The sequence below is a fragment of the Limulus polyphemus genome, unplaced genomic scaffold, assembly GCF_000517525.1.
Source record: "Limulus polyphemus unplaced genomic scaffold, Limulus_polyphemus-2.1.2 Scaffold635, whole genome shotgun sequence".
Classification (NCBI taxonomy): Eukaryota; Metazoa; Arthropoda; class Merostomata; order Xiphosura; family Limulidae; genus Limulus; species Limulus polyphemus.
Genome location: NW_013666245.1, coordinates 354,551 through 372,701, shown reverse-complemented (window position 1 = coordinate 372,701; position 18,151 = coordinate 354,551). Strand labels below are relative to the sequence as shown.

The 18,151-nt window shown below is 31.5% G+C and overlaps 1 protein-coding gene across 6 annotated transcripts in view; it reads right to left on the bottom strand.

The window, feature by feature from the left end:
• The window catches only part of LOC106459600 (protein CLP1 homolog), a 107,609-nt gene extending 90,950 nt beyond the window's left edge, over positions 1 to 16,659 (bottom strand). For 5 of the 6 annotated variants that reach the window (XR_002610601.1, XR_002610600.1, XR_002610602.1 and 2 more), the window contains exons 1-2: positions 16,516 to 16,659; positions 5,026 to 5,103 (exon numbers count right to left, since the gene is read on the bottom strand). Coding sequence is in view for 2 of the 6 variants with exons in the window: in XM_022386121.1 (XP_022241829.1) it covers positions 5,026 to 5,103; positions 16,516 to 16,560 (123 nt within the window). In the remaining 4 variants the exon portion in view is untranslated. Of the gene's footprint in view, positions 1 to 5,025; positions 5,104 to 8,786; positions 8,889 to 16,515 lie in introns of those variants that run through there. The other variant, XM_022386122.1, reaches the window with a different exon arrangement.
• Between the last annotated feature and the right edge of the window lie 1,492 nt (positions 16,660 to 18,151).

Genomic DNA, 18,151 nt, shown 5'->3' with positions numbered 1-18,151 from the left:
GGTGTTTTGTCTTCCCCACATGAAAAATTTGGACATTTCACTGTTGGGGAACATGCTCATGAAAAGTTCTGTGATCCTTTCATTTAAATGAAATGCCATGATAATCAGTAGTTCAAAAAGTCCATTAAACTTCTAATCTTCAAATATCTGTAGTAGAAACAAATGACTAGATACTGGATGTTGAACTGGTGACAGTCAAGGTTGAAGTTTTATTTTTAAAGATAAGCATTTTCTGTTCAAGTGGCTTTAAGAAGGTGCAAATAGTAGTAGCAGTGTTACTTGACATTGCCTTCAATTTCTTCATGTTTTCTGTATGTTTCTTGCTTGTCATATGATCATGCAAAGAGGCTGCTGCTTCCATGCTGCTGATGTCAAATGATCCTTAGCATGGTTTACATTTTGCTTTTCGAGGTTGTGAATCCCTTTTTAACCATTCTTGGTAGTTTTGATTGAAAAACCAGTTTGTTTTAAAATTACACTGGCTTGGCATCTTCAAATCTACAGGAGGATGGAAATAAAGATTAAATATGAATGTTCATTTAATCATTTTATATCAGTTTTTTTAACATTGTATTCAATACTCAAATGTATTAAATTATTATGCAATACTGTTAATTTTTTAAATTTGATAGAACTCATTACATAATTTTTATCGTACGATATCTACTGAGATTTACTTAAATTAAGTATTGTCATTTATTCATTAACAATCTTATTTTTTATTATATTACAGATGCATTAATATGCATCATTATAATTTTGCTATTATTATTTCAATATGTGAAGCCTGTTTTAACAAGGATCCTAGAATTTTACAGAAAACTTCTTGCTACAAACAAATAGATCTATGCTTAGCATGAACAAAATTGCCTTTAGACTGATGTCATATATGATGACCCAGGTTTGGTTTAGCAGCATTGGATGTCCAATACATTCCTAGGTCTTGAGTTATTTTTAAATTTTTTTTGATATCACAGGTCTTAATGTAGTGATGTAAACACAGCAAACAGGTTTACATAGTTACTGACTATATAAGCATGACGTGTGTGCCGCACATGCACTAGTGTGCAAAAACCTGATTTTGCAATAAATGGAGATGCCAGTACAATTTTGACACCTCATAAATTTATCGACTATTTTAGCTATGCTGTTAACCTAATAAAAGATTAAATGAAAAACTTATTGATGTGCTTTATAATATATTATTTTACTTCAAAAAATGTTGGATGCAGATTTATCACCTTCTTTCTATAATTGGCATAAGCATATAGAAGCATAACAAAATGTAATGTTCACATAACTAAATACTGTATACATTTGTTTCATAATCTTTGAAAAACTAGATTTAACACTTGATCTATAAGATCTAATTGTTACATTAATAGCTTGATATGTTTCTTATACCTCACAAACACAAACAATTAGGCCTAAGCTTAACCGTAGTCAATTAGGCTTTTAACATTAAATGTTAGTCCTATATCTATCTGTTCAGTCTAGATCTAGTTAACACATTAGGCCTAGGTATTAGCATTAGACATGTTAGATTCTAATGTTAGTTGTGTTACTGTTAGTGAACGATTTGTAGGAATTAAAGATCTAGCCTACGTATATCTGCCTAGAAGCCCTATAAAGTATATTATGCAAAATTGTAACCTTTTAATACAAATAATAGTATTTTTAGTATCTTATAGCCAAACTATCAAGGTTTAACAAAAACAGCTATTTGCCCAGTTAAATCACGCCGTCAACAGATTGGTTAAAGTATGGTGATCATGTTCTTGGACCCATGCTGCACATGAAAGGATAGTGTGAACATGTGCATATGGAAAAACTGTTCATTCAACTGATAAATGACATTTTCAAACTATTTATTTATGTTTAAATGGCACGAAAGGTTTTGGGTCAGCTTGATCTCTAAATTTCAAAACTTTTCTAAAACCTTTCATAATATTTCCAGGCCTGGAAATGACATTCAAACATTTAAAAACTTTTTCTAGAACTTTCATGACAACAGGAATTCTGTGGAAAACTACAGCATTATTGTGATTACATCATAGGCTGGTGAACATTGACAAGTGTAGGGGTGAGGGTATGTTCACGGATCGTTTCACGCTCAGGGAATTCCACAGCAGTTGCTTACAGGGCAATAGCTCTTAGTGGAGCAGAGAGATAGTTAGCATTTCTGAAACACAGTTTATTATTCAATGTTTTATATTATACAATTTTTGATTTTTTAATTTCAAAAGAAAATTTTTGAATAAGTTCTCAGTCTTCACTTCTCTATGTCATGTGACACATCTCCCCTTTTACTTCTCCTTCTTAGATTTCTTCTGATTCCTTTAATGGGTTTCAGAATGTCCACTAATTAAAAGCACAAACTACAGATACTGACAGGCCAGAATATAAAATATGAACCTCCTACCTTCTTAAACTGTTGAGACACAATAAATTTGTTATACTCATCAGTGAAGCTCCTCCCAACTTATCTTAGCTTTAAACAAATTTATCTGTACTACATGTCCTTATTTGATAAGCATGTTTGAAACCAATAAAAAGAGTAATTTTACTGCTAACAAAATTTTATTATGGTTATTTGTTTTTGGCTGGCAGATCTAGTTAATTTGCCTCATATGGCTTATTATGGCAGAATTTTTTTAGCCCACTTATAGCTTAGTTAGAAAGCCAGTTACATTATAGTAGTTTTGGGACATTTTATTCTAGTGCTCGATATATTCTTGTGTTCTAAGATACATATTTAAAACTAAATGAATTTTTATTTGAAGAATAACTTAATAAAAAGAAAATGAGGCCTAGCAGTTACAGTGTAAACTATTAAAGATCATGTGGATCACAAACTTCACTTGTGTTTACAATACATACTAATGAGCTACTGCCATGATATATTACTGTTTAGCAGAAGGTCTACTGTTCAAATTTGTATGAACTACAACAATAAAACCATAAAATTAAAGAAAACAGATGTGAAAAGGTTAACAACAGAAACTGTGATGATCAGAAGGCCATTAATCCAATGAAATGATCCACTGAATGAAGAAAAGAAAAAAGTTTGTTTAATTTTATGTCATATTTTTCAACTTTTCATTTCATTATACATTAATGGTTTCACTAAAGTTAGTATTATGGTATAGAAAATAAAAGATAAAATATAAAGTTTTACTGAAACAAAAAACTTTTATTATTGATGGAGGAGGTTCTTGAGGTTATGTAAATGAAATATAAAACTGTGATATTAAAAAAAGTATGTTTATTCTTAACATGAAAACCATCTTGCACGCATACAAGTCAAAATCTGAGTCACAATGACTCAGTATAGGTTTCATAAATTCACAGCCAAATTGATAGTAAAAATACTTTATTAAAAAGTCAGATTGTGTACAATAGACTTGTAATGTTTCCTAATAACTTTCTACATTTTGTGAAAATACATGTAGTAAATTCAGAATTGTAGTAATCATTGCTGTGTATAGTTTCACAGATACAACATTGGTCAAATGGAATGATATCATTGACATAGGGTTAATAAACCATCTACTCCTATGCCATTAGTAAAAAAATATAGCAGGAAAGAACTCAGTTGTTTAACTGAAAGAAGCTCTTGAGAGAATGTACTTTCATTAATATATATACATCTATGATATAGTTTTATAGATTTTTTCTAATACTTTAAAAAGAAGGGTATTTTTATTAATTTTAGACAATTACTGTTTTACAGCCTTGGTTTTCATGGTGTTACACCTTTCCCAATCATCATTAACATCCCTTCCATAACCTACAGATAATAATAATTATTCGAATTGTGTCTATCAATGCAATATACAGTTAACTTTTTTTCTTTGTTTTGACACAACCTTTCAAAATAACAACCAATGCATGTAATTGGTCTGAAGATCGGATCAAACATACTACTTGACTTATGCCTATATTATACGTACCAAGTTAGAAAAATGTAATAAATGTGAAGTATCTTGGTGATTTGATTTGCGTATGTCAAGAGTTTGGAAACCAAGTATGATGATACTATTTGTTACCTTTGACACAGTGGGTGAATAAAGGTGATTCAACTTTCACCATGGAAGAAAATAAAAAGCGAAGTTAGAAATTTGAAGTCAAAGTGTAAAGGCACTTTGTTCAGTTGCACCATGTATACATACCAACATGTACCCAACAAAAGTGTACAAGTACAGTAACCAATGTTCCCTCTAATTTTTTCAGTCCATGTACGGAATGAATTTTTTCATGTGCACCAGTATGAAGGCAATGTGCAGATGCGTGCTTCAAGTTTATTTTCAAAAGTGGGGGTATTTTTAGACCATAGACCCTACTAGATCATTAGACCACCTTGTAATAATACCAGATGGTTATTTGGGCTTTAGGCCTATGGACTGCCAGGGGCCATTAAGGCTGTCAACGTGTTGAGACTCTTCACCATTACCAAGGATGTGCACAGCTTGAACAATGAAGTGGGGAGCACTTGATTGGCTGTTGTATGGCAACGCAGCTTAGAGAGAACACTGATAGTAACTAACATTTAAAATAACAGCATACAGTGTACATCTTAACACTAAACAAGCCAATTGATTTAGAATAGATTCTTATCAAAAAACCACTTGTAATGTCAGACATAGTTTTAAATTATTACCATAACTTTATGTACTTTAAACTGAGCTTATGCATCTAAATTTCAAAATGAGAAAGTGATTCTTAAAAAGCAAAAATTATCACATATTAGTTTATTTTGAAAACAAAATAAAAGCCATTTAATCATTTTTATCTAATATGAAATTCGCAATATACATTAATTATTGTGATTTACAAAATATTGTAAATTCATTATGATTTTGTTCAAAACATCTCAAATTCCAGTAAAATACTACAAAGTACATAGATAATTTTTCCAATATCTGTACCTGAGTACATGTTCATTCTAAGAAATGTAAAACTTCTTTTTATCAAAGAAAACAGCAAAAAACCTTTTATTGAAATAACAACCACTCTAACAGGTACCTCGATCGTTATTCTATTTTTGGAATCCACTTCAAATCTCAGTTCTGATTCTGGCTTAAGAACAAACTTTTGGACATCCTAAAATAGAAACAAAAATAGAAGGAATATTACTTTCCAAAAAAATGTTTTAAATCTAATATTATTTGAAATACTTCTTAAGAATAAAGTTAGCTATTTAAATTATTACATAAATTTTTTTGTATAACTCATTACTTCGATGTTTAGTTTATATTCAATATCTTTCCAACAAGAACTGTTTGATATTCAAAAGATCACAGTTTTGAAGATCCACTATTCCAAAACTTTATTATTCTTTTCACACAAATCATGCAAATAATTGGTTCTTCATATGATGAAATTTGGAAAAACAAACCTTTTTCAAAAAAACAGGACTTTTTGTTCTTTAAGTTTCAAAGATAAAATATTAAACTTCAAATAAAGGGTACAACCACTTAAGAAATATGAATGCAAGTTACATAACATTTTCTTTCCACATCAATAGAAACTACATAAAAAGGTTCATTATTTATACATGTACATGTACACCTGTATGTTATAATTTTATACCTGCAATACAAAGAAATATAGGTTTTCAAATGTGAATAGTGACCTAAAAGTATACTACTACAATTGTAACTAGTAATCTATCAGATGACTCTTGAAAAGTACCATGGGTATTTCAAAAGCCACTTCCACTGTTCAGATGGCTATATTCAGGAAACTGATGAACAAAATGTTATAAAACTCAGAATGTAAACTAATTCGACCAAGCAAAAAACAATGCATTCATTGTAATGATTTACTGAAAACTGCTTGAATGTGATTTTGGATAATGCCTGTTAAACCCAGGGATACCATGTAATGTAACTATGATGTCATCATAATATTTCACATGGCCATTTATGTTGTCTATCACTTGGTCAAGTTGGGCTACACACCAACTTTCACAACATACTGTTCATTGATTTTCTGCTCACAATTGTATAAATAGCAGAAGTGGCTTTTAAAACATCCAATACATCTCCATGTATAGTGTATAATACTTCATTTGATAGACAAAAACCTTGCCTTTTTATCGATTATAACTAAATGTAAGAGAGAGCTACGTGTATTGATAAATCCCAAAAGAGGGGATGTGACTGGGGGGCATGGAATGAGGGGTCTGATTTTCTATTTGATGGCTCTGTAACCAAACTAAATTGAAGGCTAATAAAAATTTGCTTTTTTTCCAGCAACGATGATATTATAGTGAGTAATTTACATTAAATTTACCAGTACCTAAATAAAGTACATTTTTCACAGGTAAGAAACAATGCCTTCAGTTACATATCTCCATATATGTAATGTTAAAATGACCCTGTTTAGAGCTGAATCATTTAGAGCTCTGTTCTCAGAAACCCTTCCTGAGTAGTAAACGGGCTATTACTGCATTCGAGATTAATCAATGCCAAATATAAAATCCTAAACTAACCTAAAAGGTCAAACCAAGTTAAAATAACATATATGTGATATAAAAGTTTTAATCATTATACCTTTACCTAACAACAGAGTATAAGTAATAAAAAAAAACACTGAGCCTACTCAGACAACATTAGTTTCATTGTGGTAACAATAGTGTTAATATTCTCAACTAAGGAGTATAGTGAAAAGAAAGGCTAGTTCACTCCTTCTTACTGGTCTCCTACGGTTTTTTTATATATATGCATCTGGGTCTCCCCTTTTTTTAAAGGATGCTTGGAGCAGTGGAACATTCTTCTCATTGCATTACATAAAAAAAATGCTTCATAATTTTAATCAGTAGGTCTTGTAACATTTGCATTTTGGAAAACAATGTTATTATTTTTTTGCATTTTATTAAAAGTTCCTGCATATATATACAGCGGAATACTGCATTAACACTACCTCTGAATATAGTGAATATGAACCGCAAAACTACCTCACCATATCAGTTTTTGAATTAAATCTTCTACCTAAATAGCTTGACATGCAACATGTAGATTACATATAATGTCTGTACAGTAAATAAAGAAACATAAGAAAACAGGCAAATATTTCTAATGCAATGTCTGAATATATTTCAACATTTAAAATTTCATATATAAAACGGAACCAAGAACAGAAATAAAAACAGAGGCGAATGAAATCAAGATGGCTTACACAGCACTCTGTCAAATTAATTTCTAAAGTAAATGATCTACATAAGTAGTGTGACATGTAAATTATATATAGCTAAGGTAAAGAAACCAACTTTCACAAAAACAGAAAAGTACAATGACACTGTATGTAAATATAAGTGAAATGTGAAAAAAAAGAAAGAAAAATTATTCTTTTTGTTTTACCAAGTGTCATATACAAAACTTTGATGTGCCCAGTTTAGCAAGTATGTTTAGTCTGAATTATGTTCTCTCTATTTACTTTCATGAAGCAAAGATAATTATTAAGTCACTAACTGATTGGGTTCATCATCTTCTGATGATGACTTTTTGGTCAAAATGTTATTTTTAGTGTTCTATTTGAGTGTTTGTTATCTTCATTCCTTACTATATTGTGTATTTTAAGTTTGAACAATTTAATGTAAATTGGATGAACACAGCAATACCAACTATTGTTCACTGTTCAATAATAGCAAAATCCTAAAAATTATATTTAACTTGTGTCTATATTTTGTGGAATGGTGAAGGGGAGACAGGTGGATTTTAATGAAGAACAAATAGATTTTTCTAGCATTTTGACCCTTGGACGAGATTTTTTTCTTCAAAAATTGCACACCCCAGCTTTCTACCCTAAGTGCCCAATTTATAATTCTCAATATTAAAACTTATCTTTGATTCTATATTATTCACAAAGAACAGTCAGTTTTTATAAATAAGCTTTTTTTTCAACATTTTAGTGTCACAAGAAAATTTAGAAATATTATTACCCAAAAAGCTATTCAAAGTATTAAAATAAATGATGAAAACAAAAGTAAAAAACACCCACTTTCTACCTCTAAGCCAATTTTTCATTAGCTTTTTCATCTTTCCATCAGTGTTTTATGTAACTAACTACTTAATTTATGAAGCACTTTGTCAGTCTTTTTTAAAAGTCAAAGGTATACAAACTACTAGTTAGGCCTGACATGGAATACTGTGTACATACAGTTTGGATCTTTATGTTATCTAAGGAAGGATAGTGACTTATTGGAAGGGGTTCAGAGGTTGTCTACCAGTATGACACCAGGAATAGATGGGTATCTGATAGGATAGGTTAAAATATCTTATTTTCTCTTCAGAAAATGGGTAATAAATGATACTATTAAGGCTTATAGAATTATCCAGAGGCATTAATAGGACAAAGGCCTCTGATTCTTTTTTTGCTACACTGTATATTCTAAAGATAATTGGATGAAGAATACAAGTTTATGATTTGAACAAAGACAAGCTAGGTTCCAATTAAGACAGTTTTATTATTCTAACAGGGTGATTCAGTTACGGAATGAGTTGCCAGTGTCAGAAGTGAAGACTAGCAGTTTGTTTACAAGAGTTTAAGAAGGAAAAGTAAAGAATTTTTGAAAAATAAAGATTGGGTTTAAATATTTACTTTCCTTAAAAGTGTGTGTGCAAGGACAGCCTAGAAGGGCCAAATGGTCCCTTATTGTCCATATGTTAGTGTAATGATTCAATGTTAACTTCATTTTTATTTAACTTGTGTTATTTATACTCATATTTCTTAAATTAATTTACTATATTAAAACATTAAAACTCTATGAATATTTTACTTACCTAGCTTATTGTAGGCTTGTGTTGCTGCTTCATTCACACAAAAAGGCTGGCAGATTTTGTGGTTGAAGCAGTAACAAATGTGCATGGGAAAACCTGTTAAGCTGTATGATTATGTAAACTTAGGTAAATGTAGGCTACAACTAAATAACAAAAGTGATCTATCTTAGTGAGCAGCAGTAATTGTAAATTCATAGTTGTAACATGGAGTATGAATGTTTTGAGTAATGTAAATAAAATAAGATTGTTATCATTACCTCAGAATGACTTACCAATAACTTTTGTGACAAAAGATTAGAGATTAACAAAAACAAAAGCTAACAGTGAACCAAGTCTCTAGTTAAGAGGTTCCTTACATTATGTATACACATATAATATCACCCAGGATGCCTACATCTAGAACAGTGGCCTTATTAAAAGCATCTAACAAATTGGTAAGAAAATACATATATGTACTTTTTCCATAATTTTTAAAGCCGGTTTATTTGGACAATGGAAAGGGTGTGAACTAGATTGAAACATGATCAAAGAAGATGATCACATTAAGTACTGGCTTGTTAAGAAAACACTGTGAAGTTTAAAGATTGGCAAGGTCCTCAACCAGATATTTTTTCAAGAGTTATAAAGGAGGTTAATGACTGGATATTGTGTGCCACTTGCTAACACTTTATTTTTTGCAAGTTCTTGAATAGTGAGCATGTACCAAAAGACTACAGGTTGGCTAACATTATTCTCTTCTCAAAGGAGGTGTTAGAAATTGCCCAGGTAGTTATAGACATATTAGTTTTAAATTAATGTAAATAACAAAATGCAAAGGCTCAAGCACTGACCTATAAGGCACTTCACTATTAACAAAGGTCCAGTTTAGGGTTGCCAACACTTGAAAATTTGAAGTAGGACTGTTTTATAAGGGGCCATTCATAAAGAATGTCTCACAAATGAGTGCACTTTTTGCCCCCCCCCCATCACACTTGTTCACATGGACAGCTCATAACCAAAGTAAATAAACACTTCGACAAAAGTTGTAGTAAAACATAAACACATTTTTATCTCTAAGTAGGACAGTTGGCAACCCTAGTACAGTTTTACTGGACTTCATTAATAATAACATCTTGCTTTCTCCCATACAACCACCCTATAATACTCAACCTCTAGTGATGTAATACTCTTAGCTCATCTCTTGCATGGCACTTGGTCGAAACCTCATTAGACATATAAAATTTAAGTACAACAAAGGGCCTGCTGGTTCATCAAGGCTGTACCCCATCCATTAAACTAAACTTAGAAAAACAAAACAAAAAACTCCAAGTCAACCCTTACTATTTAAATATTTATCAAGCCTTTCCTTTTTAAACTCCTATAATTTACTACATCCACGAAATCTGAGTGCAACCTATTCTAAAAGCAAACCATCCTGTTAGAAAAGTAAAACGGTTGTAACCAAAATAACTCTCGACCTGCCAAAGTCTATTTGTGTCCCCTTGTCTTGCCATTCTTATAATTAAATATGAAAAAAAACTGTCCTCGTATGAAAATCTTTCTATCCCTGGTATTATCCTACATATACAGTAGTCCTCTTCCTTGAACCCTCCAAGAATTCAATGTCCTTCATGTGGTAAAGAGCCCAAGCCTAAACAAAGTACAGGGATCCCTCGATTAATGCGTTTTCGTTAAGTGCGCTTAATTTTTTTTATAACCAATATTCAATTAGTGCATGCATAATACTCGATTAGTGCGGTAACACACATTTCATTTTAACCATAGTAATTGAAAAGTAAGTTTTAGGCACCGAAATTTATTTATTTTTTAAATTAAAAATAGAAAATGGGCAACTATTTTACTTGTCAAGTTATTACTAGAGTTAAAAATATGCAAGGTGTTTGAAAGACAGTTCTTCCACACTGTGCACAGGACGTCACAGGCTTTACAAAAGATACATAAGAGGTCATTAAAGAGATTACTCATATTGGAAAAGAACTTGGCTTCACTGATATTGACGATGAAAATGTGCAAGAATTGCTAGAAGCTCATTCAGAAGAACTAACCAATAAGGATCTTATAAATTTGGACTCTCAGAGAGCATATGAAGACCTTGATGAATGTGAAGAAATCTTACCTACCCGCCAGCATAAGAAGGAATTAGAAGAACTTTTCACAGTTATTGAAGAATATAAGGGAAAATGTTTAGTTTGTTTGTTTTTGAATTTCGCGCAAAGCTACACGAGGGCTATCTGCGCTAGCCATCCCTAATTTAGCAGTGTAAGACTAGAGAGAAAACAGCTAGTCATCACCACCCACTGCCAACTCTTGGGCTACTACTTGTTTACCAACAAATAGTGGGATTGACCGTCACATTATAATGCCCCCACAGCTGCAAGGGCGAGCATGTTTGGTGTGATGGGGATTTGAACCCGTGACCCTCAGATTGCGAGTTGAGCGCCTTATCCACTTGGCCATGCCGGGCCTGGAAAATGTTTAGAAACAGACCCTGATGAAGATAGAAGCCGTCAAATTTGCAGACAAATTGATGAGGCAAATACAACAAGCCACTTAAGTAAGTTTTTCATAAAAAAATCAGATCAATAAATTTTAATTCATTGCATTTTTTTCGTATTTTCTTATATACCTATACTTTGATTAAGAAATATGCAAAATAGAAATTAATTGTGAATGAGAATGAAAATTGAGGTACGAATTACATGATTTCCTATAAGTTATTATATTCGATTAATGCGTTTTCGATTAGTGTGGCTCTTTTAAAGAACACATTAACCGCACTAATCAAGGGATTCCTGTACTGCAAGTGAGGCCTAATAAGTGACCTATACAATGAAATTATAAGCTCTTTTGACTTACAATCAATATTTTTTATAGATATTGAGTTCTATTTGCTCTACTACAAGTAACAGCACACTGCTTTGGTGGTTTAAGGGTCTGATCAGCCAAAAACTAAAATCCTTTTCTTCCATAACATTCATACTTATAATTAAAATATTATGTCTGTTTCATTTCATTCTTAAATTTAATGTAAATATTATGATTTAGATTTTTTACATAGCATGAGTGTTAAATTTAGTTTTTTTAGAAGCACTAGTTTATTGTTAATTTGTTTACATAACTGTTCACAAATTATTCGTTGTGTAGTTCAACTATTGTGAATTTACATCATGTTACTCAAACCTGAAGTTTTCTTGTTGCTTTAAGTAAGTATTGTTGCATCATATATTTAGTAGTATGTTAGTTAGTTAGTAGTAGAAAGTTAGTTATATAAAAGTAAGACAAAGTTAGTGAGAAATACAGTCAAACAGATGTACACTTTGTGTTTATAAGTTTATCCATAAGAGCATACAGTGTTGATTTCTAAATTGAAATCATCATAAATTGTATTGTAACAACAGAATAGACAAGAATAACTTGTCTTGTCAATTGTGTTCAAAGGTAATTGAACAAACCCTTGCGGACAAAAAGAGAAATTTATCTTAAGCTCTAGATGCAACTGTGATAACCAACAGTGTAACAAACGTTTGTATAAAAGTTTGACTTGTTTTAATATATTGTTTTAAAACAAATGGACTGTGTTTCATTTGTTTATTGTTGAAAGTTATCACCAACAAGTCACCGACACCTACTGTAAAGAATCCTGCCCACATACAAAATTAAAAAACTGAAAATAGTAACCCACATGCATTAACTTGCATCTATTATAATTAAAAGCCATCTGACTTTTATTGCCAAACTCAGCAGATAATCTAAATCCTTTTGTAAAGGAACAGAATTATTCTCACAGCCAGCAACACCCAAGTCCTTAATATCATCAGCAAATTTAAGCAAGTTATTGGCCATTCCTTCATCAGTTCATTGTTTCAAATCAAAAAGAGCAAAGGTTTCAACACTGAGCCCTGAAGTACCCCACTTGTAACATTAATCTAATTTGACTGAACTCCATTTATAAAAACCCTCCTCTTTCTTCTGTCCAGCTATTTTTTGACACAATAAGTCAACTTCCCCCCCCCCCCACCTCCTCTCATATCTATAGAAATAATTTTTCGACAAGCCTTACAGGTGGCACCTTATTAAATGCTTTCTGAAAATCCAGATACACCAAATCCACACGTGTACCTTAATCTACATAAGAAGTAACCTCTTCTATTAATGTCAAAAAAGTTAGTAAGGTTTCCCTCAGTGAAACCATGCTGACTGCCAAACAAAATTTGAAACTTTTTTAAATGGCTTTACAAAGCATCTTTTATCATACTTTCAAAACGTTTCCCACTATTGATGTAAGACTAATAGGCCTATAATTACTGGGACAATTTTTATCACCACCCTTGAAAAGAGGAGTAATATTAGCTAACTTTCAATCTTCTGGCATTGTTCCTAGTAGGTTTCCTAACTAATAGGGGAAGAACACCATCCTGAATAATTTCTAATAACCTGCCTCCCTCGTGGATTGACTAACATTTCCAAATCTATGTGCCCGAAAATAAACTATGCCCTAATTACGAAGCTCATTAACAGCTAAAACCTTAATCTAACTAAACAGTTTCTCTTTACTTATCAGTTTTATTTGGTAGTCTATAACAAATTCCAACCAAAACCAACATTCCCTCTAATTTCTCTTTTATTGTAAATGGACTACAAACTCCTCTAAACACTACTTTTCTGTCCAAAAATCACTACATAAGTAGCCAAATCTTCCAAGAAGAACTTTTATTTACAACTAAATGTTGAATTATTTTCACTTGCATGAATTCAGGTTTGAATAAAAGCATTTAAACTAAATAATGCTATAAAGTCTTACAATGGATAATTCCTATAAGCTTGTAACATTGACTGAGTGGCTACTTAAGTAGGAATTTTTGTATGTTTTGTGTGTTCATCCCTACCGTATTTCTGTACTTTTTGGCATTGCCATCCCCACATCATAGTTAATTTCTGCAAAATTTGTTTTTATTACTTGTGTTCCTTTTTTTAAATACCTTTATCAACTCTTTATACTTATCAATTAGCTCCTCTGACCAATCCTTCCTTACAACATTAGGTCCTACATGCACAACAAATATGGCATCACTATATCACTTGCTCTTTCAGTTATATCCTCAATTTAGCAAAAAGAAATCAGAGAGTTTTATCCTAGTGATCATCCAGGTAATCTTGTAGATTTTAATTAGGTCACATAATACTCTTCTTTTCTCAAAAAATTAAAGATCTTAACCTATTCCTATAAGATAGCCCTTCCATCCCCCAGAACATTCCTCCTCTCCTCTGAAAACTTTCATTAATGAGTTAGTATGTTTTCTAAAATAAGGAGATCAAACTATACACATTATCCCAATTTGAACGTAACTAGTAATTTGTATAATAACCTTTTTAACTTTTAATAGTATGTCTAAAATATTTGCTCCCTAAAATTTTAATAACTTTACTAAGTTTTTAGTCCACTTCATAATCAATGATTGAAGTTAAGGTTCTGTTCTTTCTTTATATTTTCACAATTGAAGATACAGTGGTCACATCTTCCGGTTAAGAGTTGGTTTTTTACCTAAGAATGTCAAATCATGTAAAATTTTTGTTGATGATTCTAAAATATATAATTCAGTAAGAACTAAAGATCAGGTTGAACAATTAAGGTCCAATCTCAAGATATTAACAAATTAGTCAAAGGAGTGGATGTTGGATTTTAATATTGAAAAGTGTAAGGTTATGCATTTGGGAATAAGTAATACCAAGCAAGATTATTTCATGAATGGGGTTAAGCTAACTGTTACAGATACTGAAAAAGATTTAGGGATATTATATTCTTCAGACTTGAAAGTCCAGTGCCATATTTCAGAAGTTACTAGAAAGGCCAACCAAACTCTTGGAATCATAAGATTTTCCTTCGAGTTTCTGGATGCTGAGACATTTTTGATATTATATAAGACCTATGTAAGACCACATTTGGAGTATGCTGTACAAGCTTGGTCACCATCCCTAAAAAAAGATATTGATGTCTTGGAAAGAGTGCAAAGAAGAGCCACAAAACTGGTTCCTGAGGTAAAGGATAAAGCATATGAAGAGATTAAATCTAATTACACTGAAGAAGAGTAGGCATGGGGGAGATATAATAGAGACCTTTAAGATTATCAAGGGATTTGAAAATATAAATGCTAAAAAATTATTTATAATGAATCCAAGGGACCCAGCAAAAATATACAAAAAACATTGTAATAAGAAAATAAGAAATTTCTATACACAAAGAGTAGTAAACAAATGGAATGAAATAGTCAATCATGATAGAGATATTCTGGAAGCAATGTTGGTGAATGCTTTTAAGAACAAATATGATAAATATAAAGACTGTCAATCTCAAGCATCAAACTGTTAAAAAAAAAGAAGTAAAAATTGTGATAAACTTCAAACTGCTATTTGTGGAGAGGCGGGTAAAAAGCACTAATAACTGCACTTAAGCTCACTTATTATTGCTGTGAACTATTGCGAAACTTAGTTTAATGCCATAAGATTCTAGCATTCTAAGGTGGAATTATTCCTGGAAATGGAGAATGATGGCAAAGTAACTGAAGGTATACACAACATCATGTTCTACTAGACAGCAGTTGGTAATACTACTGGTTTTGTTGGTTTAGCATTAGTTATTTTATTCAAATTTGGAGCCTTATAGTGATTGTGCTAATAAATCCCTGGTTGCAAATTGGGCTCTGTATTTACACTTTTACAGGAAGAATTCCATCTTAGAATAGAATGCTACAATCTCTTGCCACTAAGCTAAGAAAACTAGCTCTTAATCTAAATAAGAGTACAATGCCACACATCTTCAATTGTGAAAACACAAAGAAAGAAGACGAATTTTGATCATTAACTTAGCACTAGAAACAGATTACTGCCTCGATGGATTGCAACTCATCCCCCACTGTCCCAAATTCTTTTCCTTTAGTCACTTCATTGTTCACATCTCATTCATCTGTAGATTGTACTACATGTATGAGCCAAATTATAACACAAATGTTCTTATTACCCTAAATTTCCTATTTCATTTTCACTTTTCAGTAATTTTCCAGCATGGCAATACTCTGTATTTTAAAATGCATCAGAAAAATGGATCTTCGTAATGAAACTTAATAATTGGTTTGAAATGAAATATTCAATTACACAAGTTTTCATGTAATTGTAAGTTGTATGATTGCATTATATTTTTACCGAGAGAAATGCGCGAAAACATTTTTCCTGAGGTACTACACTTTTTGAAGTTTTTCATCTTCGACCTTTGCGACTAGTGTTAACGAAAATGACTGGTGCTTAACCTTTTAAAAAAACCAATGTGTGTAATCTTCATTGACAATAACTTTATGAAGCACACCCGACTCTGATGCAAGACTGTGTAAGAGTAACAATACCATCCTTGAATCAACATTACAATATAATTAATTATAAGTCAAGCGCCTAGGCTACATATATATATAGATATAAGCTTACAATTATTACATATACAAGTTCAATATTTAACCAGAGTCATACTGATAGAAATTTTAATGTTTATTTTTATTAGCCCGAATACCAGGATAAGTGTTCATTTTACACTAATTTACATTTACTGATTTAGTAATTTACTGTTGTGGTATCCCGATAGCTGGCCTATGTATATATAGTAAAGTATAAATTACAATTTTGATCAAAATGTGGAGTATACTATTTATTTTATCATAAATTCCAGTTAAACGTTACGTCTAACTACCTGTTCATCGACGTTATAATTTCTTTTATTACTCTTTCTCGACATTTTCTAATAATCAATTCTACTCTTACTAACTCCTGAATATTGCTTTTTTCATATATTAAAAATAAATACAGCGACTGTTCCAGGTTTCATTTGATATGCCTATGTAAACACTAGATGGCATTAACCATAATATTTTTTTTCACAAATTTACGCAATCAAATTCAAAGTTGCTTAATAGTTTTTAAAAAATTTTATACACATATATATAACATTGCATGAGCCTATTGGGTCATCTATTTGCGGAAGTTAGTAAAAAAAGCATATATTTCTCAAATGACAAAAACAAACAAGTATTTTTACTCCTGCATATGTATTTATATTTAAAAGCATACCACATTAATTACATTGAATAGATGGTACTATTTCTTCCATTCCGAAATTCGAATCGTTAACGAGCGAAAACTGAACAAAGTATTATTCATGAAATAAATGCTGGTTGTCTCTTATTTTGTTCAATTGAAACATATTTGAAAAGTTTAATACATAACATTCTAACTTTTTATGTATTTACTATTAATTATATTTGTCGTAAGACATAACCACTAAGCCTATTAGATTTTATACACTACATTTTATTAAAACCCTTAAAGTTTTTCATGAAGAAAAAAAAGTATATAATAGTACTTCAACGACACACTGTTTGCCATATCCAATGCCGATTACTGTGTTTCGCTTAATATTTGTTGTAACAAATGGTTTATATAATTAGTGTTTGGGGGCACTAGCGGTTTTTTTCTTTTCTTTTCTTTTTTCTTTTTTTTTTTTTTTTGTGGAGTGGGTGTGTTTGTGTGTGTTAAAAACTGAATAATGGCCAATGACACCTTTTATTCATTTCACCTATCCATTGTATAACTTTTTCTCATAGTGGCTATAAAGCACCTCACAGCAACAATGTATTTAATACTTTTCACTACGGTATAAGTCCAGCTTACCTTTCTTTGGTTATCTTGTGTACAGTGTTACTGATGAGGAGTGGAATTCTCCGAAAATAGTATAACCCAGTAACACACCTTGATCAAATTATAGATTTAACTAAACCCCCCTTGTACTTAGACTTCGAGGTTATACAATTTTCGGAATACTAAGTTTATTTATTATACCTGCAACAGAGGATATACTATTGAACTAAAGAGGCAGTATGGATACTTCTGACCAAGAACACGAAGATATTGGGCGAACCCACTAGCGTTGGAGAAGTACATAAGCTGAGCAACTCTGCCTAGGCCGACTCTTGGAGTAGGTAGTCCGGCTGACATATCCTGAACGACCGACAATGGACTAATTCGACCTGGTCTTAATGAGCCTTTCTGCTATCCAAAGACGCATAGATGAAATTCACACCTGAATGGTATAAAGCATATCTTTGGCTTGAATATTCTGTTTCTACTCACAAAGTTTACTGTTTTGTCTGTCGTCATTTTACTACAGGCGCTAAATATCAAAGTGAGCAAGAATTTGTGTCTGAAGGGTTCAGTACTTGGAAAAAGTGCACGGGTGAATCTCCAAAAAACAATAAACTTTTCAAACCAAGCATTCTGATACACATTTGAATAACGTGCGCAAATATAATACTTATTTGAAATGAAAGCTT